This window comes from Cydia splendana, chromosome 22 (assembly GCF_910591565.1).
Source record: "Cydia splendana chromosome 22, ilCydSple1.2, whole genome shotgun sequence".
NCBI classification, from domain to species: Eukaryota; Metazoa; Arthropoda; class Insecta; order Lepidoptera; family Tortricidae; genus Cydia; species Cydia splendana.
Window position 1 is genome coordinate 3,970,039 of NC_085981.1, and position 23,134 is coordinate 3,993,172.

The 23,134-nt window shown below is 41.9% G+C and overlaps 2 protein-coding genes across 2 annotated transcripts in view; both read right to left on the reverse strand.

The window, feature by feature from the left end:
- Positions 1-23,134, reverse strand: part of LOC134801453 (uncharacterized) — a 130,888-nt gene that overhangs the window by 84,672 nt on the left and 23,082 nt on the right. The gene's annotated exons all lie outside the window — the stretch shown is intronic.
- LOC134801632 (uncharacterized) lies at positions 3,254-16,004 on the reverse strand. The gene is made up of 12 exons (XM_063774251.1): positions 15,743-16,004; positions 14,479-14,705; positions 13,790-13,900; positions 12,943-13,069; positions 12,044-12,099; positions 10,996-11,193; positions 10,547-10,610; positions 9,968-10,079; positions 8,751-8,836; positions 7,886-8,192; positions 5,936-7,246; positions 3,254-5,128 (listed from the first exon to the last, which is right to left on the reverse strand). Exons 1-12 carry the CDS (start codon positions 15,832-15,834, stop codon positions 3,254-3,256), a joined length of 4,566 nt encoding a protein of 1,521 aa, XP_063630321.1. The 5' UTR covers positions 15,835-16,004.

Below are 23,134 nucleotides of genomic sequence, written 5' to 3' on the forward strand. Positions count from 1 at the left end.
ACAAATTAGATTCTTAAAGTTACTCGTCAATAAAAAAACTAGAAACAGTTGTAATGGTAATTATAATAAACTATTTAAAATTTGTAAAATACTCCCGGTCAGCTTAAAACACAAATACCTCTTAGCAATTAACAACCACAGCAATAAGGAGCATATCTCGACACGAGTAGAACATAAACATAATACAAGATCAGCGGCTGTGCGAAAATATGAAATACCCCGCGTCACCAATTATTACGGAGACCGAACTCTAAAAAAAGGTTGCCATATTTTTTAAACAGTCTTCCAGAAAATATCAGGCTCGAGCCCAATAAAACTAAATTTAAAACAGCAATCAAGCAGCACCTATTAAAAATGCTTGGGTGACAATTGTATGCCTGTGCCTGCAAATGTCACCCAAGTAAAGTAAGGTATATCTGATTATATTAGTTAAGTGTATGAGGTTAGTTTTTATAATATTTTACATTGATTACGTATGTAAGTAATTATATAAGAGACTCGCACCTGCAGACAAACTGTGTAAACAGTTTTGCAAGGAACTGAATTAGATCGTAAGGTTATTTCTTGTATTAATAATAGTAATCTTCTTCTTCTTTCCCTTTTCCCACTTTAGGTGGGGTCGGCTCTCCTAATTAATTTACGCCAGGCACTTCTGTCCTGGATTGTCGCTATGTCTATCTTGGCATGCTTTATTGTTCGGGTCATGTTTGTCCACCAGGTGCCGGGCGGGCGCCCTCTACCGCGTTTTATTTCGGGCAATTCCAGCGCCTTACGAACCACATTGTCATCGTCTCTTCGCATAACGTGTCCGTACCATCTTAGTCGACTTTCTGTTATTTTTTCAGGTATTGGAGCTACCTTGAAACTACCTCTTACAAGTTCGTTTCTAATTTTATCTAGTCTAGTAACACCCCCCGACCATCTCAACATTTTCATTTCATTTACATGTATTTTCTGTTCATGACTTTGTTTGACAGTCCAACATTCGGCGCCGTATAGTAAAGCAGGTCTTATTGCAGTCTTGTATACCTTTCCCTTAGTTTTGATTGGCATTCGAGGGTCACACATGATTCCTGTTAAGCTTCTCCATTTTTGCCACCCCACGTTTACTCTATGCGCTACGTCTGCATCGATGTTTGCGTCTGCTGGCATCAATGAGCCCAGGTATTTAAACTGTGTCACTTTTGGTACAGGTGTTCCGTCGGGGTAGTAAATGGTATTAGCTGCTCTATAATTTGGGTTTGGATCGAACAGACATTCCATATGTTCCGTTTTTGACTTGCTGACACGGAGACCGTATTTTTCGAGGGCTGTCATCCAATCCGATAGGTCTTTCTGGAGTTGTGTAGGCGTATTGGCCACTAAAGCAATATCATCCGCATATAGCAGACTCCATGGTAGCGGAGCTTGAACATCTTTTGTTAGATAGTCCATGACCAGGTTAAAGAGTAACGGGCTTAAAGCCGATCCCTGGTGTACCCCTACTTTGACTTCAAAGCTGTCACTCAAACCAGCTGGGCTTTTTACCCGAGTTTTGATCCCTTGGTACATATCTTCGATCAGTATTAATAATAGTAATAAATAAATAAAAATAAGTATCCCCAGCCAACTTTTTTTCAAATATCTTCCATGTACAGACTTTCGACCCTCTTCAGCTTTATTATATGTATAGATATTGTTTTTAATAACTTGCTCGTCTTACAGGGCGCACCCGGTGTACCTACTATTAATAAATAAAAAATTTCAACTCGATTAGGTAAAAAAACCCTCGACTCGTTAACCTCCTCCTTTTTTGAAGTCGGTTAAAAACAAAACACCAGTTAGAATTCCTAATTTATATTTCAGTCTTTTCTCCGTCTCTTCCTGTGGATCCACTTCCTTAGGTATATCTGATGGTGATGAGGTAAGGGCGCGTCTGGAACAAACAATAATTTCATTCATTTCCATTACAAGCTTTAAGCATAACCCTTTGATCGCCATAGACGGCCGTGGACGTCATCGGAAAGTCTTGCCCAGGACGCCAACGACGGCCACAGCCATTAGCTTCGCCAATGCAATACGGACTTACGCCGTATGTTCAATTTCGCTAAAATAATCGCGATGGCCCCGCCCCGCCCCAGGCTCCCACGAGCCGTGGCAAAATGCCGGGGTATCGTCTTGGTTCGTCCCATTCGTTTTTCGTCAAGTTCTTAAATTAGTCTTATTCTGCTTTCGTCACTCATTCTACATTCGTCACAATCGTCGGTGGCTTTCAATGTAGAATGAGTGACGAAAGTAGGATAGGACTAATTTAAGAACTTGACGAAAAACGAATGGGACGACCCAAGACGATACCAATGCCGGGACAACGGGAGGAAGATGAAGATGATGAATCGCGATCGCCTGGCGTCCGGGGCACGGCATATTCCTAAGCCGATTGGCGTTCAAAGGGCATGCTTGTTCTTAAAATTAAATTTGTATGTTGGGGTCAAATCCCACAAGCTAAATTAAACCCACTTCCCACGATTCGATTGAGCTGACACTTTACATAATGACCTGTAAGTGTGAAGGGCGCTGCAGGCTCCCTGTATATATGCGCGCCGAATTTTTAGAGACGTCAAAAACGACCCCAAATATGTACATTTCGTATATGTAAGTTCTTTCACAGCAATCGAGATACGAAACAAGTGTTTTATTTAGACAATGTTTAAAATAATCATAAAAAAGGGTATTCATTTCTTTCAAAATCCGGTAGACAAAATAGAGATAAAAAATTGAAGAACCGATAGCCGTTTGTCTTATAATTCTATCTGTAGTGCAAAAGTAGGAGATACGATTCAAAACTTGTCAAAAATCTATGAAAAATTGAAAACCTCGGGTAGCCATAGATGTAAGTAAATCGGGTAGCCCCTTAAAATAACAATTTTTGTTAAAAAACTTATTATCAAGATTGCGAACGCTACAGTGGAATAATAAGTTTCTGTTAAAAATGACCATTCTGATACACACTTATTTTTATTTGTATTTTGTCTCTCTGTCATGTTATTCATAACTTTCATAAGCTTCCAGCTGTAATGTATATAACATGTGGGTTTTAATTAAACCTGATTACTCTCTGAGAAATGTGAGAGAAAAACAAATACTACATTATCTTCTTACCTTCTGAAGTCAGCTTTCGAAGCATCACTTCGCTTGGATCTCCCATAGGCCTACTTGTTGCGTTTCTCGTTCTCCTGTCAACGCCCTCAGCAATTATCTCTTTCATCTGTCCCGTCTATTGAATCTCCTCTACTCTATGATCTTTATCTAAATCACTGTCGTCTACTTCACTTTCTATATCTCTGATCAAATTTTCGTCTATCCGATTTTCATTATCTACCTGACTATTAAATTGTTTGTCCACCGCTTCACTCTCATTATTAAAAGAAATTTCATCATCTTCATCCCAATCATTTTCACCTATTCTTTCTTCACCTAAAGCTATATTTACTTCTCTTTCTACACCTCTAACAGAATCGTCATCCCGATTCTCGTTTTCTAAATGACGTTCTTCGCTATTCTCCAATATTTCTTCCTGCAAAACCTCTACAAGTTCCTTTTCTACCACATCGTCTAAATTAATTATTACTGTTTCGGTGCGATTCGGTTCTGAGGTTACTTTGAGAATATTTTGAGGTACTGGTTGTAGTTTTGGTCCTTTGGTATAATTGTGCTGTACAGCTTTGTGATCCTTTTCGATCGTTAGAACTTTCGATTTTCTGATTATGCTAGGTTTGAATTTTTGGGGAGTTTGTGACCCTCTGAGATCACTGGGTTGGAACTTTTGTTGTACCTGTTGTAACTGTTGTTGTAATAGGCTACGGCGATTTTTTGATTTTGTAAGATTACTAGGTACGCCCCTAGGACAAACTTGTGATCCTGTGTGATCGCTAGGGGTAAAATAATTTGCAATACTCTTGGATCGCAGGAAGTGACTATGAGTTTGAGATCTTTTAAAATGCCTAGGAATCTGTAATATATCTTGCGATCCTTTAAGATTTTGTGATCCTTTGAGATCGCTAGTAGTGTCCTGGGTGACATCTTGTGATTTTCTCATATCACTAGTGACCTTTTTGAGTATGCTAGGTCGGGATTTTTGGTGAGTTTTTAACCCTCTGGGGTCATTGGGTAGGAACTTATATTGAGTTCGTAACAGGTTACGGGGATGGTGCGATTTTATAAGATGACTAGGTATCACCTTAGGACAAACTTGTGATACTGTGCGATCGCTAGGGTTAGAAGAATTTGCAATACTTTTGGATCGCTGGAAGTGACTATGAGTTTGAGATATTTTAAGATGGCTAGGAATCTGTAATATATCTTGCGATCCCGTAAGATCACTAGGAGTGCCCTGTGTGACGTCTTGTGATTCTCTCAGATCACTAATCACCTGTTGGACAGTTTGTATTCTTAAATCGCTAGGAACATTCTGTAAAACAGTTCGTAATTGTTTTATGTAACTAGGATTAATCATTACTTTAGTTTTTACTCGTTTTAAATTACCAGGTTTGTTATGTATGAAAGTTTGTGTTCTTTTGAGATCGTTATTAGCCAATTTATCATCTTGTAATCCTCTGAGATTGCTAGTAGTGGTCATTAGAACATCTTGTGACTCTCTGAGTTTGCTAGAACTGATCTGTATGTTGCCTTGTGATTTATTTTCTCTGTCACTAACAGAGTTTTCGCCATCTATGTCCCAATTAGCTTTATCTGTTCGATCTCTTACATTTTTTCTTTCTTCACCTAAAACTGTATTTACTTCTCTTTCTACATCTCTAGCAGCATCGTCATCTAGTCTATGTTCATGCCGATTCTCATTGTCTAATTGATCTGCTTCGCTATCGTCCAATATTTCTTCTTCCAAAAACTCTACAAGTCCCTCTTCTACCACATCGTCTAAATTAAAGATTACTGTTTCATTGCGATTAGGTTCTGAGGTTACTTTGAATGGGGTAGAGAAGCTTTTGCGAACATTCTGAGGTACTGGCCGTTGTTTTTCAGCTTTGGGAATGTTTTGGACCTTTTCGAGCGTTAGGAGAATTTGTGATTCTCTGAATTTGCTAGACTGTATGTCTTGTGATCTGAGATCGCCAGTAGCGAGTGCCTGAACCTTTTGCGGTCCCCTTAAAACATTAGGGACCTTTAAAGGGGATTGTTGTGTTTTGAGATTGCTATTAGTTGCTAGAGCATCTTGTGACCCTTTGATGTTGCAAATAGTGGCCTGTATGATATCTTGTGACCTGAGATTGCCAGTAGCGAGTGCCTGAATCGTTTGCGATCCTTTTAAAACATTAGATGGGACATTTAAAAGGGTTTGTTGTGTTCCGAGATTGCTATTAGTTGCTAGAGCATCTTGTGACCCTTTGATGTTGCAAGTAGTGGCCTGTATGTTATCTTGTGAGCTGAGATCGCCAGTAGCGAGTACCTGAACCTTTTGCGGTCCCCTTAAAACATTAAATGGGACCTTTAAAAAGGATTGTTGTCTTCCGAGATTTCTATTAGTTGCTAGAGCATCTTGTGACCCTTTGATGTTGCAAGTAGTGGCCTGTATGATAGCTTGTGAGCTGAGATCGCCAGTAGCGAGTGCCTGAACCTTTTGCGGTCCCCTTAAAACATTAAATGGGACCTTTAAAAAGGATTGTTGTCTTCCGAGATTGCTATTAGTTGCTAGAGCATCTTGTGACCCTTTGACGTCGCAAGTAGTGGCATGTATGATATCTTGTGAGCTGAGATCGCCAGTAGCGAGTGCCTGAACCTTTTGCGGTCCCCTTAAAACATTAAATGGGACCTTTAAAAAGGATTGTTGTCTTCCGAGATTGCTATTAGTTGCTAGAGCATCTTGTGACCCTTTGATGTTGCAGGCAGTGGCCTGTATGACATCTTGTGACCTGAGATCGCCAGTAGCGAGTGCTTGAACCGTTTGCGATCCTCTTAAAACATAAGATGGGACCTTTAAAAGGGGTTGTGATGTTCTGAGATTGCTATTAGTTGCTAGAGCATCTTGTGACCCTTTGATGTTGCAAGTAGTGGCCTGTTTGATATCTTGTGACCTGAGATCGCCAGTAGCGAGTGCCAGAACCTTTTGCGGTCCACTTAAAACATTAAATGGGACCTTTAAAAAGGATTGTTGTCTTCCGAGATTGCTATTAGTTGCTAGAGCATCTTGTGACTCTTTGATGTTGCAAGTAGTGGCCTGTATGATATCTTGTGAGCTGAGATCGCCAGTAGCGAGTGCCTGAACCTTTTGCGGTCCCCTTAAAACATTAAATGGGACATTTAAAAAGGATTGTTGTCTTCCAAGATTGCTATTAGTTGCTAGAGCATCTTGTGACCCTTTGATGTTGCAGGCAGTGGCCTGTATGACATCTTGTGACCTGAGATTGCCAGTAGCGAGTGCTTGAACCGTTTGCGATCCTCTTAAAACATTAGATGAAACAAATGTCCCAAATAAAAGGGATTGTTGTGTTCTGAGATTGCTATTAGTTGCTAGAGCATCTTGTGACCCTTTGATGTTGCAAGTAGTGGCCTGTATGATATCTTGTGAGCTGAGATCTCCAGTAGCGAGTGCTTGAACCTTTTGCGGTCCCATTACAACATTAAATGGGACCTTTAAAAAGGATTGTTGTGTTCCGAGATTGCTATTAGGTGCTAGAGCATCTTGTGACCCTTTGATGTTGCAGGCAGTGGTCTGTATGACATCTTGTGACCTGAGATTGCCAGTAGCGAGTGCTTGAACCGTTTGCGATCCTCTTAAAACATTAGATGGGACCTTTAAAAGGGGTTGTGTTGTTCTGAGATTGCTATTAGTTGCTAGAGCATCTTGTGACCCTTTGATGTTGCAAGTAGTGGCCTGTTTGATATCTTGTGACCTGAGATCGCCAGTAGCGAGTGCCTGAACCTTTTGCGGTCCCCTTAAAACATTAAATGGGACCTTTAAAAAGGATTGTTGTCTTCCGAGATTGCTATTAGTTGCTAGAGCATCTTGTGACCCTTTGATGTTGCAAGCGGTAGTCTGTATGACATCTTGTGATCTAAGATCGCTAGGAGCGAGTGTCTGGACGGTTTGCGATCCTCTTCGTATATGTGGGACATTTAAGAGTAGTTGCTGTGAAACATCACCATCTTTTTTACCGTCCGTGGTGTTTGGTTTGTCGCCCATTCTGCTGTCGTCCATGAGTCGAGGACGCTTGTTAGGGTGGTGGCCACCGTTGGTATCATCGTCGACACACTGTAAATTAAACAAATATATCAAGTGCCTACTTTGTTTGGCTTTCTATTTCGCAACACATTGGAATATCGCACTATGAAATAATTAAATTACTGTATTAAGCACTTGATTTTATTATGTAAATAACTTGAATTTTGAAGTGGTGGGAATAGAGGGGTTAAACCATAGACTAGGAATCCTCTAGACTGAGTTTAGAGCAATTATTTCATGAAACCCGATGCTGCCAAATATACAGGGTGCGGGGGACGAAGTGAGCGAGTGCCGTGCCGTGATTGGTCCGTTCAAAGACACGGACGTCACACAAAGACACTTTGACTCGAAAATGGAGTAAAACTACCGCATATTTGTGGCAGAGGGGGTAGCGCTACTATGCTCAGTCTGGAGGATGTCTTGTCTGTGGGTTAAACATATGCCGGCAAGCCAAATTTATCATTAAAAGAGGAACATTTAAAAATATAGGGAGAAGAGTCTATCTTCCTTACAAATGTTGAATTTTGCGCCATGTTTTAACTGACACATTGACATGTCAGACTATATAGCCGGGAATGGAACATAATATGACTATATGTATACTTAATACGGTTCCGTTCCATATTGATTGTCACTGATAGCACACATACATTTGATGCATACTTGTACCTCAGTTACTGTGGCCTTGTCTGGCTTCACGGTGAGCGGGTCACGGTAAGGCTCCATTGTGAGCGGGTTGGTGTAGGGCTCCACGTTTAGCGGGTCGGAATGAGGCTCCACCGTGACCGGGTCGGGGTAGGGCGCCATTGTGAGCGGATCAGGATGGGGCTCCAATGTTAGCGGTTCGGAGTAGGGCTCCACTGTCAGCGGGTCGGGGTAGGGCTCCACTGTGAGCGGTTCGGGTGGGGGCCCCACAGCGAGCGGGTCGGGCGTCGCGGCGGGCTCCTCTGTCTCTTCTTTTACTTCCTTTTTTACGCTGCATTAACACATTTATAATATTTTCAGTCAATAAGAAATAACCTCTCACATCCGACGGTGTTTTTTCTATATCATTTACCGACAGAAACAATTATTCATATCAAGGCAGACGTAATGTAGTAACCGCGTAAGAGCACTTTCCCACTGACGTACAATTTTTTGCGGGTACGGTTTTCTGCAAAATCCAGTTTTCTGAAGTATGCGTGCAGTATCCCGCAAACAGAATGCTCGTGTGAAGCTCGCGTGAGAGACAAAATGAAATGTAGAAAAATCGGCCAAGTGCGAGTCGGACTCGCGCACGAAGGGTTTCGTACCATTACGCAAAAAACGGCAAAAACATCAGTTGTATGGGAGCCCCATTTAAATATTTATTTTATTCTGTTTTTAGTATTTGTTGTTATAGCGGCAACAGAAATACATCATCTGTGAAAATTACAACTGTCTAGCTATCACGGTTGATGAGATACAGTCTGGTGACAGACAGACTGACGGACAGAGGAGTCTTAGTAATATGGTCCTGTTTTTACCCTTCGGGTACGGAACCCTAAAAACTTACCCATCTTCATCAATCTCGTACAGTGTTAGTAAGTTTCCCGTCAGCAACTGTTGTCGTATAACTGCCAGCACTGTCTGAGTTTGGTTCTGTAGAAAAAATAAAATAAAAACACTCCTCGGTATCGTCTTGGGTCGTCCCATTCGTTTTTCGTCACGTTCTTAAATTAGTCCTATTCTGCTTTCGTCACTCATTCTACATTGAAAGCCACCGACGGTTGTGACGAATGTAGAATGAGTGACGAAAGCAGAATAGGACTAATTTAAGAACGAGACGAAAAACGAATGGGACGACCCAAAACGATACCCACTCCTCATGTACGTAAAGTTCGTCCTTATTTATTGTGGCTGCATAAAGAGACTTTTCACTTCTCATGCCCATATAGGTAGTTGGAGATTAATCCCCTTATTCATAAACGCGCTACAAACCTCAATTAGCTTATTAGCTAATCGTTTGTCCTTATCTGTCATTCTGACTGTAATTAAGAAACTGATTTATTTCTAAGAAAGGGATAATACATAATTTAACTAAATCAGGCCCGTAAAGTTTTATGAATAAGGAGGTAAGTCGCGTGTAAGCGTAATTATCTGAGTTAGAATTTTTTTTCTGTGAGAAGAGAAAGGCTAAGCGCCATTTGCACGCCACTATACCGGGGTTAACCGGTTAAACCGTAACGCAGAGGGAATATTTTTATTTTAAAGCGATAGGGTTAAATTCTGCGTAATTTCAGAACCCTTATGCCTTATAAAGGGTTAACCTAGAGTCAAATTGTACGGCAACCATGGTAACTCCAGGTTTAACCGGTTAACCCCGGGTTAGTAAATGGTGCAAGTGGCCCTAAGCGGCTAAGTCGCTCAAGTCCACAAAAGCATGGGAGTCCCTCAATGAAAACTAGGTTCACTAGTTAAACCTACACGCATTGGGTTCAAGCCCCTACCAAACTAAAATCCTAGATCGTACACTATACTCTGTATTTTTAGGTATTTAAATAAATGTAAACAAACAATTTGTATATTTTCGGGTAGTTTTAACATTTATTGGTTAACCAACCAAATACAAAACCGCCTGGATCTGTCACTGAGCGACCTGACTTTAACCTACATTATTTGATCGTGTAATGATTTCATCTATCCTCAAGTGACTTAAGGAGCCATTTGAGGGTAGATTTTGTATACTCTTTTTTAAATACCTAAAGATACAGACTATAGGTGGCGTAATACCTGCGTGGAGCCCTCTGGCGCGCGTAACACATAGTGCGAGTCGTGCGGCGCGCGAGCCGCGCATGCGCCGCACAGCGCGCCGCACGCGCACTGCACGCACCAGAACGAATACCTGTAAGCGTAGTGTATACGGTAAATAAATATTAAAAAGATACACCAGCCATTGGTGTACTTAAAAGGAAAATAAACAAAGCAAATGAATTCAATCCGGAGGTCGCAGGTTCAAACACCGGCTCGTACCAATGAGTTTTTCGGAACTTATGTACGAAATATCATTTGATATTTACCAGTCGCTTTTCGGTGAAGGAAAACATCGAGAGGAAACCGGACTAAGCCCAATAAGGCCTAGTTTTCCCTCTGGGTTAGAAGGTCAGATGGCAGTCGCTTTCGTAAAAACTGATGCCTGCGTCAATTCTTGGGTTTAGTTGTCAAGCGGGCCCCAGGCTCCCATGAGCCGTGGCAAAAATCTTCTGTCGAAAGATGGCAGTAAAGATGGTAGCTACATAATTTACCATGACAGTAACTCTCTATTTCAAATTCTCTTTGTTCACTACATATTAAATCTATAACGCCACTCACCCGCCAATGCGTGCTGCACAATCCTTACACCGGAGTTCGACAGCTTCAAGATCAATTGATGGTACTACAAGTAAACATAAACTTTATTGCGCGACAACTAGGTAGGTATACAATTGGCTACTAAAAAGTTTTAGGTATTAAAAAAAAGTAAACAGAGAAACAAAAGTATTTCGAGTGATTGTTTCGGGTAAGAGGGCGTTTATTACGTGAGGGGTTTTTGAGGAAAACGGACTATTTCCAATAAAGCCTAAGTAGTTTCCCCTCTGGGTTGGATCAGATGGCAGTCCCTTTCGTAAGAACTAGTGCCTACGCCAACGCGAACCCCAGGCCCCCGTGAGCCGTGATAAAAAAACCAGAGACAACCCGAAAAAGATTATAAAGATGATGATCACCGTAACTAAAAAGATTATAAAGATGAAGATATAACACATTCACTACTAACAACCCGCCAATTGGGTTCATTGTGCTGTAAATGGGTGCGCTTGGCACTGAAAGTGGTAATTTAGTTTTACAAAGTGACTTGCCTAGGTCAATGGACTCGGATTGTATGGGCGCGTCGTCGTCACAGAACAAGGACAGCGTCACGACGTCGTCAGGTAATTTTGGTTGCTCGGGCACCGGCGTCGGAGTCGGGTCATCAGAAGCATCTAAAATATAAGTACAAGTTAACGAGTACGAAACATTAGAATAAGTATTAAGTATAATAAGTTCTTAAGGATTACAGTTTACATCGTTGATTTCCACGACACGACGTCGCATCGTGACACGATAACATGAAAAGAACCTTGAACTTTGCAAGGGTTTTAACCTTTTGAACGCCAAACGGCGCATCCATTTGCCGTGCTACTGACGCCACGGGGGTAAAATTTAGTTTTGTGAATAAATAATGCGAACCTAAAAGTGGGGTGTTTTTCAGTAGATTTCGGTATCGTCTTGGGTCGTCCCATTCGTTTTTCGTCAAGTTCTTAAATTAGTCCTATTCTGCTTTCGTCACTCATTCTACATTGAAAGCCACCGACGATTGTGACGAATGTAGAATGAGTGACGAAAGCAGAATAGGACTAATTTAAGAACTTGACAAAAAACGAATGGGACGACCCATGACGATACCTAGATTTCATCGAAAAACGATCGACGTCAAATGCCGTCTTTGGCGTCGTTGTCACGATATCGCGTTGACGCAATTGCCGTCTGTGGCGTTCAAAAGGTTAAGGTGCGAGTCTTAAACAAACTTTGCGGCCGTGTGAGGCAATACATTTTCCACGACACCAACGGGGCAAAAATACTAACAGTAAAACATTAACAATACAAATCGAATCCAAATGAACGCAAGCAAATATTTGTCATTCTAGAGTAAATTCTACCAGCCAACATGAGGAACCTTCTCAAAATTTGTATGCAAATTGTTTTGTCCCTCTTGTGGATAAAATACAACTATTTTATCCATCTTTGATGAATAAAGAGAATATTTACGAACTGTTGTGAAGCTAACATTACCTGCTTCTATCAACTCTGCTGTCTGCCACGAGAAAATGTTTTTAGAAGTTGTGTCACTGTCAGTCTCTGAAACAAACACTTTGACAATTAACAAGTAAAGACATCCGGGGGCCTAGCCAAGATGCCAATCGTTTGCGCCGTAGCGAACGAAACGCTAATGTCTCTCTGTCGCACTAATATGAAAGAGTGATAAAGAGACATTAGCGTTTCGTTCGCTACGGCGCAAACAATTGGCATCTTGGCTAGGCCCTCCGAGCTACAAATAGAGGAACTATTGCAGCAACTCTTTTTTGTGCGTTGTGTCGCGTACATATATTGGGTCACCTAAAAAAATACATCCCGTATAAAAATCGAAACTGCTCACAAAATTTCATCGGAATCTGAGAAATGCGATCTGTAGATGAGAACCGGATAGAAATAGGATAGCATTTATGCTCAAGCTGAAACGAAGACCTTAAGAGTGTTTTCACATTGTCCGATCCGATATCGGATGCAGGATCCTACATCCGCGTAGTAAGGCCGCGGGGGCGCGACCGTGCGCCGTCTGTAGCGGTCACGCACACTACAATAAACATTATGCCTACACATACGCACACAAACAAATATTATCGGCCCGACAGCTGACGGGGGGCTCCGACATAGCAGAATTTATTGGAAGCGTCTTTCCGATATCGGATGTCGGAAGGCGCCTATGACAAAAAGAACTGCAGGAGAGAGCTGTTGGTATTAATTGCCTTTTTTGTGTTGTCTGTCGTTTTTTAGTAGTAATGATTGTATAATGAAAACATAAATACAGGGAAATACATATTTCTTAAATTGTACTTCCTTCCGACATCCGATATCGGATCGGATAATGTGAAACCGCTCTAACTTCGCTGAGGTAACAAACAGAAATAAACGTACCTGGCAGTCCTGGCACAGGCTTGGGCGGCGAATAATTGTCAAATGCATCTGTCTCTATGTGATCACCGGTGTCTATTAAATCACTGTCTAACTTGCTGCTTTCACTTTTTGCAGGTTCCACGTCTGTTGACAAAAAAACTCATTACAATATTGTAGGTACCATCGCCCACACTGTTAACTGTACATCGGTGGTGATGATGATGATGATGATCCTTCCGGCCGATTTCAGCCATGGCGACCACTTCGATGCCTAGTTAGTTCGACGCTCGTGCGCCCGAAGATGGCTGACGTAGCCGATCTTCGAGGTGAACCTACGCGCACATTAAGGCGCCCACTGATTAACAGTCCGCCGGACGGTATCGGCCTGTCAGTTAGAACAAAATTTTGACTGTTCCGAACAACTGACAGGCCGATACCGTCCGGCGGACTGTTAATCAGTGGGCCTCTTTAAGGGCCCGTGAGGACACCAGCCACGTAGTGATAATGGATGGCAGCAAGCTGGCGCGATTTCAATTCGTCGCGTTTAGCGTCGAGGTCAACTCTATACATACGTTGCTCCTCGAAGTCGCATACTACGGTGGACCTTATGCCTTTTACACATATTTAATTACACAAACGGGTCTACCGCGATATAATTTCACCACCACCGTCGTGCGTCGCTGGCGTCGTGGTGCCGTTCCGTGACCACAGCTGGTGCTACTCAGCTGAAACGTCGGAATTTAAGGTAAAAACAATGAAATTATATCGCGGTAGAGCGGTGAGATTTTAAGAGTGACCAGGAGACCGTAACCATAGCAACGAGTGTCAAGTTGATTAACCCTTCTGTGGCCTACACTGACTTACCAACTGGCGATTGCGTTGTTTTCCCCTTACAATACTGGTGAAACAGAAATTCAACCGGTTGTAGTATTCGTACGTTCTCAATAGCAGCAGTATTACTCGTATCCGTCGACCCTGCGGACAAGAGCGAGTTAATAAAAGGCGTCATCCATAACATCCATTAATTAAATAACACGTTTAGGGAGAGGTAGAGGGTTAAGAAGGGGAGAAGAAGGGGTAGGGGTAGGATTACCAGATTCCAAAGGGCGTGCGGAGGAGGGGAGGGGGGGTATTGTCCTATCAAATTAGGCCGTGCGGACGCAAATGCCAATAGGGAATATTACGCAAAACTCTGCGTAGAGGGCGTCACTAACTCAATCACATGGCCTACCGTGAAACACGACAATCGAAAGTTAGGTTTCTGCCTTGCTTATTCGATCGATAGAGGCAGGTAACGAAATTTCGATTTTTGCGTTTCGCGGTAGGCCATTTGTAAACAAACCGCCTTGATGCATCAATGTCATAGTAAAAACTTGTCAAAAAACTAAACAAATTAGTGTTGCACTCTGGCGACAGAACATTGCAGGAATACTCCCTATTTGACTGGACGAATTCAACCGCCGATTATGACCGATATTACCGATAAAATGGGGTGCGGACTAGACAAGGGTTACGAATAGACAACAGGTTAAACCAACGGTGATCAAACTTACCCTGTTGGCTTGCAGTATGCTGGGGGAATCCTCTTAACTGGTAATCTGATAACGGGGGTGCAGAGAGCTGTAACTTTGGAAAGGCCCTTTTCTTTAACTTTCCCCGTGTCTTTCCAAAGTCTTTGGGTGCAAAATGGTCACCACAAATGTGACGGATCTGATGCAGTTTCTCAATGGGTATATGTACCAGGTCTTTTTTTCCGACTATTCTAACCCAAGTTTTACACCTGTAAGCAAATTTGTTTTGATTTTAATTGTGTCATAATAAACATTATTGTAATGAAACATAATAATAAATTTTATGGGACAATCTTACAGACGCCCTATGTCCCATTGACTTGATATGTTGAGGCATAACAGGATATCATCAGCATCATCAACACACAAATAAAGGCCCTTACCAGGATTCCTCCTGCTTCATAGGAGGGTCGCTGCCGATAAGGCTAGGAGGCTTTTAATCAGTAATTTCAACTGGGTGCTTTTTAGCATCACTCATTACCATGGTCACAGAATAAGTAATAGTACTACCATACAGAAAGGACACTTCCTACAAAACCGAAGGATGGCAATGATTCAGGGTCGAATCATGATATGCCTTTCTAACTTATGGCACTATCCCTTTCGGCTATTTAGGGTTGCCAAAATTATACCACAGTTGTCCCTTGGATAACCGGACAAACTCACAACACAATAAACTAACCATTTATTTACATGCAAGATATATACAGCGGTACTACTACACGAAATTAATAACTAGCTTAAATCTAGTATAAGCCCTTAAGGCCTTAAGGAGAATGGTGAGGGAATGCCGCCGGGACAGTAACCTGCAGCTCCGACTCCAGGGAATCGGGCTGAATGAACGCGGCACGCGATCGACAGCCCGCCTGCTTCCGGCCAGGCGTCCCTACACTACATCTACATCTACAAGGCATTGTATTGTACCAATGATGCTGGCGGCACTTCCTTGCTATATCGCCATGCTGATATGTTGTGCTCTTCGGTCATCAGTTACGTTAACCAGACACTTCGCGATTTCTGCGAACAACTTGTGCGCGCTGGGTCCCCATGGACCTAGAGTTTCAACTCCAAATGGTACAAAATGGAACTCTCTACCGAGGCTCCTATATTTATTAAGTTTTAAAATTACGGCGCTTTCCGCCGCTCCGCCCGCTTTTACATTAGTCCGTTGGACGTGGGACGGTGCCAGTGTGTCTAGCAAAACTTAAATTCAACAGAATAATAATTGTTGAACTTGTTGACTTACCGCTGTTCATCCTTGGGAAATCTGGCAAAGAATCCTCTTTTGTAGAGTTCCCTGGCGCCACATATCTCACAATATCGGCTATTGCTGACCATTTTGAAATATCAATCTGTCTCAAAAACAACATAAGTCTGTACCTATCTCTACCACAAATACATGAGTCTATCAATAACAACAACATCCAAACTTGGAGGAGAGAATTTGAACATGTGTTATCATAATATTTAACTTAACCCTGTAATTCGCAAAGAAACTAAACTTTTGACCCATAAGGATACAAGACCCATATATATAATGCGTTTAGTAAATGCAAAGATATATATATTACATTGTATATTACCCTATATACTTTCTGGTAAATGTATTAACTGTCAATTTTCGGCTTCGCTCAAATCAAGGCCCCAACGTTTTCTGTTCTCTTTGACGGCGCAGCAACTAGTATCATTTCTCTCTCCTCGCTCTTTTAAAAATGCCATTTGTCAAAAAAGGACAACCACACTGTTGACAAGATGAACTTCAAATCCAAGTGTTGCCTTTTTTGGTGCATCCAGGCTGTGTACGTGTGCGTAAAAACGTGTATGTGATGTATTTTTTAGGGATGTGAAAAGTCGATTTTAATCATGTTATATATCGATAAACGCTACACAGCGGAACGAAATAGCTATTAATTGAAGGTTCAATATCTTCGTTAAACATAAACATAATTGAAATGCTAATGAATAATAAATATATTAGAATGTAATAAAATAATTCAATTATTGCGGAACACATATTTTAGTAGGTATTTATGTATTTTAATTAAATATCTGAACTTTCCCTTGGTTCCCTGCTGGGGCGTGACGATAAAATTGTGATCTGATAACCACAATAAAGAATAAAAGCGTTTTTGTTCGTTTTAGGTATCGTTAAACATTTGAAGTAAAATTAATATTGCAAGAAATGTCGATAGTTTATCGATATGACTTTGTCGACACGGCTACAGCAAGGTGGTGTTAAATTGTTAATCGTACACTAAACAAAAGTGGCAACAGTGACAGCTCGCTGAGGCGTCATCTAAGTATATCATATATCTATGGCTCAAATCATGATGCTCAAATTAGCAAGGATGAGGCATTCTTTTGAGGCAAAGACAATATAATCACGAATGAGGGAGGGAGGGATGAGGGACGAGGAAAACAAAAGACTATAGACTTATAATATATAGAGACGGTGTCTCAGCGAGCTGTCACTGTTGCCACTTTTGCTTAGTGTACGATTAACAATGAGGCCCACCTTGCTGTAGCCATGTCGATAAAGTCATATCGATAAACTATCGACATTTCTTGAAATTTTAATTTTACTTCAAAGGCTTAACGATACCTAAAATGACCAAAAACGCTTTTATTCTTTATTGTGGTTATCAGATCACAATTTTTATAGTCACGCCCCAGCAGGGAACCAAGGGAAAGTTCAGATATTTAATTAAAATACATAAATACCTCCTAAAATAGGTGTTCCGCAATAATTGAATAGCACCGTGAACACCGAAGTTCGCAAATTACGGGCATCTTTCTCTTTTACTCCTATAAAGGAGTAATTACAGTGACAGAACTGACAGAGAAAGATGCTCGCAATTTGCAAACTTCGGTGTCTATGCTCCAGTGACAAGCGTCCTAGTTAAAAACTACAGCAAACGCATGGACCTATATAATAGGGACAAGACATATTGTTCTATACGTACAATTGCTTATAGAAATAGCACCCATTTTGACGGCACACACATAAATATATATCTGTCTCGTTTTTACTCAGCACTGTAACCCATAGCAAAAAAAGATGACAGTATTTCAGTACGTACATAAAGTGTTCCATGAAAATACGTAAATACCTAATGCGGCCGAAAATCCGCCATGTTTAGTTCCCCAAATGTCATTGTCTGTCAGTTCAGCCGGTACTTGTCCTGTCAAAAAGTCGTGGTGAAAATTAAAATTATTAATTATCTTTCAATATTTTGCTTGTGATTGAAAATAATTGAAGCCAAATGTGAATAATTACGTCGCGAATATGCCAGTGTGTAGTGTATTAGGGTGCGGCATAAGAAAACCACCAAATCAGCCATCTTTAACCTTACACAGGTACGCTATCATTTACATGAAAAATATTGGTTATTGTTAATGTTCCTGGGAAATGTAAGGATGTTTCACATTATAAATAGTAAGGTTCTTCTGTGCAGTTATAGATCATGAAGTGATTGGATTTATTTAACTATATTTTTACGTTTAAATAATGTAAACATTTCAGCTAGGGTTGTACTTGATTTATCGACTTTGATATCGATATATTATGATTGCCTATTTATATTTTCTTATTTTATCATGCTACCCCGCTTCAAACCAACTAAATTATCTTAATTTAATAATTAAATCATTTTTTATAGGTTACCAAGAAATGAACATAAAAAGAAAGAGTGCCTGGAGATGGAGATCCTGACCGACTCTCGGGAGCACTAGGGTAACTCGGGGCCGTGGGGTCGTTACTCCACAAGCTGCCCTGCGGGCTTTTTTATATCATTATTATATTTTTTTTATATAATTCGACATTAAGAGACCATATACTTACATAATTATAGTTGTAATTTATAAAATGGTTAATGTATTGTTATTATTTTTGCTTGTATGTAAATTCAATGTTGACGTATAAAAATGCCCTTGTGGCCTATTTGCTGAATAAATGTTGAAGAAGTTGACGAGCGGAAGTCATTCCTTATTTTTGTAATAAAAATTTACTTTCTGCGTACTGTACCTGCCTGGCTGCACCCCGGCCACATGGACTCGTTCGACCTGGTGGTGAAGGAATGTGCTGAGGGTGTGCTGAATGTCTCTCTGAATTCGAACCAGTGGGACTTGGCTTCGTTGCCTATACGGAGTGGCGGTATTGGCATACGGCGCGTGCGGGATGTGTGCCTTCCGGCTTTCCTGGCGTCGGCGGCGGGGGCCGTGGACCTTGTCACTAAGATTTTATCGTTAGATGGTGGCAAGGCAGAAATACCTTTCGCTTCCGATGCGTTGTCGGCCTGGGAGGCTCTCAACCCGGGTGCGTCAGTGCCTGAACAGCCGTTCCGTCAGCGCTTGTGGGACGAGGTCGGGATTAAGCGTCTGTTTGACTGTCTTTTAGGCAAAGCTTCTGGTGCGGATAGAGCCAGACTGAACGCGGCTTTGGTGCCAGAATCTGGGGCTTGGTTGCACGCCCTTCCCTCCCCGAACTTAGGCACCCTGCTCGACAATGACTCGTTGCGGGTGGCCGTTGCTCTTCGTCTGGGCTGCGATGTTTGTCAACCACATCTATGCATCTGCGGGTCCATGGTGGAGAGCAACGGGCACCACGCTTTGAGCTGTTGCCGATGCGCGGGAAGGTTTCCACGCCACCACGCGTTGAACGACATTGTTCGAAGGGCGCTGGTGTCAGCCAACGTCCCGTGTGTGCTGGAGCCACCGGGCCTTAGTCGGTCAGATGGCAAAAGGCCGGACGGTTTGACTCTGGTGCCGTGGGAGAAAGGAAAGTGCCTTTTGTGGGACGCCACCTGCGTCAGCACATTTGCCGCCACGCACCTTGGCCGCACTGTGCGGTCGGCAGGTGCAGCCGCTGAGCAGGCGGCGTCCCTAAAAAGGGACAAGTACTCGGGGCTAACGAACTACTTGTTCGTCCCCTTGGCTGTGGAGACTTCTGGGTGTTGGTGCGCGGAGGCGAAAACTTTTCTCGGGGAGCTGGGGCGTCGCCTGCAGCAGAGGGGTCTCGACCCCCGCTCCGGATCGTTCCTAGCGCAGAGGTTGTCCATCGCGGTTCAACGCGGTAACGCAGCAAGTGTGATGGGCACCTTTGCGCCGGGGGCGATGCGGGGTGGGTTATTTGATTAGTTTTTATAGGTTAGTTTGGGTTTAGTTGTAATTTATAGTTTTAGAGTTTACTGATAGTTTATTTCTTAGTTCTTAAGTGAAATTGACATTAATGTAATTCTCGCTTATTAATTAAATGTAAAGTGATAAAAAAAATGTTCTGAAGGTGTTTTGTTTTTTTTTTCACCCGTCGCTTTATTAAGCGACGCTTATTAGCTTGAATTTTGTATCGCTCTCACTTATAGATACGGCGCACCAAGGTCGAGGTGCAGTGCGGTAGTGTGTTACAGACTTTAGGGTTAGCAACACAACAAAATTGATTGTAATAGAGAGGTAAAGTCCAAGAAAAACACGTACCCTTATTCTGACATCCAAAACAGATGGCGTTGTACTGCGCCATGTGTTTTGCGGTCACTAAGTTGTCAAACGTCAACTTTTGAAAATCAGAGTTACCGCAAAAATCGCAATATGCATTGAGTAGTACAGCGTCATCTCGTTTACCTGTCAAATTTGAAGCACGAAATTGTCCTAGACTCCACACATCTTACTCAATCAAAGTATCTTTTCACATAACAATATACTAATAAAGAATTTTTATTTATTTACTTACTTCCTATTAAAACATAAACTCCACAAATAATACATACTTAGTATTTTAAATAAAATGAGCCGAGAACGTTAAAAAGTTATCGATGTATCGATAAAACCTAGTAACAGTAAAAATCTTCTGGGCAGCACTAAAACCGCCATGTTTAGTTCCAAGATGACGTCACAGTGGCACGCATTATTCGTTGACGTTTCACTTCCATAGGTTTCATATTTCAGTGAGCAAACGGGCGTAGCGGACCCACGCGACCCTGAGGCAGTGGCAGATTTGCCCTAAGCCCGAGTAGGCCCAGGCCTAGGGCGGCCAGATATTTTGGGCGGCAGACTAGATGGGTGCTGAGAAAGGGGCGGCTAGTGCTTGCTATGTAGGCCTTGGGGCCTAAGGCGGCAAAGACTGTGATTCCCCCACTGTCCTGAGAGCCTAGGCCTACCCCGAACCGCTTTCGACATGTTGCCTCTTTGTCGCAATTGTAAATTCGTACGTAAGTGTGACAGAGAGGCAACAAGTCGAACATGGTTCGCAGTAGACCCTCTGGTTCTGTCAGCATATCTGTCTCTCTATCTCTCTCACTCATACATGTGTTCTTGACAGACGTTACGGCGGACCACCTTCCTGACGATCGACCATGTTCGTGGTCCAGTACCTACACCTACTAGTAACAGCTTTTCTTCTTCTTCAGTCGGTCCCTCAATACTGAGGATCGTGACATCATATCCTTCTGTTGAAGACCAGGTTCCTCCATATGGTTCTGTTCCCCGCCAAGCGCATGGCCTCGTGCAGATTTAATTGCATAAGTGCCGTAATTTGAGCACACCATTTAGAACAACTAAATTAAGTACTTAAGGTTGTGTGAAGCGTTTTACAGAAGAGAAAAAAAACTATATCCATCCCTTTTTAGGCCATAATACTAGTACAGCGAAAAGACAGTATGATTTCTATTACTAATATTTTAACTATGCACAAATAAGAAAAGATCCTGGCCAAACTATATATTCAATGTTATCCTAATATCCCAAATACATATGACGTATGGTCACCCTAATTAGAAAGAGATGCAACGGCCCACCTTGACTTCTCATGTGGACACACTTTTTGGCCAATGTCCTCCATCCAGTTTACTCTCTACGTCCGTGGATTCCATAGACCTAGTATTATATAGATGAACTATACGCGAGCACAAGAATCAAAAGCCCACTCCAGACTATGCGCGTGAATCGCGGGCGAAGCCGCGAACGCGAGTGTGGAGTCGATTTCGCTGTCTGCGAAAATCGACTACACACTTGCGTTCGCGGCTTCGCCACAGAATAATTAATAGTACTACCGTACAGAAAGGAAACTTCCTACAAAAACGAAGTTTGACAGCGGTTCAGGGTCGAATCATGCTGTCCTTTTCTAATATATGGCACTATCCCTTTCGGCTATTTAGGGTTGTCAAAAATCAAGTGATTATCTTATCTGTGGTCGTGCACGCAAAAGGAAGTCAAGTGGTGCCAACCCTAATAATTGCTCGGAGCAATGCTGAGGGGCTACCGCAAAAATCGAAGTTAGCAAATTGCGGGCATTTTTCTCTGTCACTCTAATTACGCCTTCATTGGAGTAAAAGAGACAGATCCCCGCAATTTGCGAATTTCGGTTTTTGCGGTAGCGCCTCTGAGCCGAGCGGAGCCGAGTTTGACCGAAGTCAGGAGTTTTGCACCCCTGGCTTCGCCCGCGATTCACGCGCATAGTCTGGAGTAGGGATGTAACGGATGTGGTTTTATCGGAACCGAAAACGGAAACAGATGTTTTCAATTTAGTTTAACGGAACCGAAAACGGAAACGGAACCGAAAACGGAAACGGAACCGGAACCAGAATCGGAGCCTGAGTGATAGGTGGACGAGATGTTAAGAGTAGGTCTATTAAAAACAAAAATTCCAAATATTAATCAGCCTTTATTATGCCAGGCCTTTATTTTGGATTGGAATTGTACCACGCGCGTTTACCCGACTGCCGGTGCAATAATGTACAATATCGTTGTTTTTAATACAATTAGGTACTTTAATTTGAATGTTTTTTTTCCCGACTTAAGTCCCAAAATCCCGAAAAATTGTCATTTTTTCCCGATAACAGCGCCTTTCGATCTGGCAACCCTACACACTACAGACAGTCAGTAGTCGGTACACAACAGAACACATACGATTTTAATTTTAATAACACGAATAAAACAAAGTATACAAACAAACAACAAATTAGCGTAGCACGTGGCAAGTGGGGCGATGAGCGAATGACTGGTAAGAACCTGTTTGTTTTTGATGTACGCCGCCACCGCGCGAAGCATTGACATCCGTTATAACTTCCGTTTCAAACATAACGGAACCGGAACAGAAACGGATGTGCAATACCAAACGGAAGTTCCGCCTTAACGGAAACGGAAACGGAGCTCCGTAACATCCCTGGTCTGGAGGGGGCTTAACAAGAATACGCATACGCAACACGACAGAATTAGAACACGTTTTAACATTCCTGACAACATACCAAAAACAACCTACGTAATTTGGTCGGGTTATTTGTTACCCACCAAACCATGTGTCTAAACATTGATCAGTGCGAATGAATTTAAACCTACTGTATTAAGCAATGGATTTAAATTCATGCGCAATGATCAGTGCTTAGGCATACGAAGGGTTAAGGTTGGGAATAAAAAAATGTGACTGTGACAAGGACAAACAATTATAGCGATTTCTCTGCTACTCCTACTAAGTTCCATAAGTGCATCTCGTTCGGTCATCAGGCCCAAAGAGTATAATAATATATGTATAGATTATATTATTTTAATATAAATACAATTATATTAAGACGATTAAAGAATGTGAGGTACCTAAATTACTGAAAATATTAAACGTTTCATACTTGAAACGGAATTTGTGATAAAAATG

What these genes read in the sequence shown, in the direction of transcription:
- LOC134801632 (XM_063774251.1), bottom strand. Translation starts at nt 15,834, where the DNA reads ATGGTCAGCAATAGCCGATATTGTGAGATATGTGGCGCCAGGGAACTC. An exon ending in CAGCACAATGAACCCAATTG is followed by an intron (nt 10,611 to 10,995) that starts GCGGGTTGTTAG and finishes GTTTACTTGTAG; the next exon opens with TACCATCAATTGATCTTGAA. An exon ending in TTTTAAGAGGATCGCAAACG is followed by an intron (nt 5,129 to 5,935) that starts GTTCAAGCACTC and finishes GGACCGCAAAAG; the next exon opens with GTTCAGGCACTCGCTACTGG.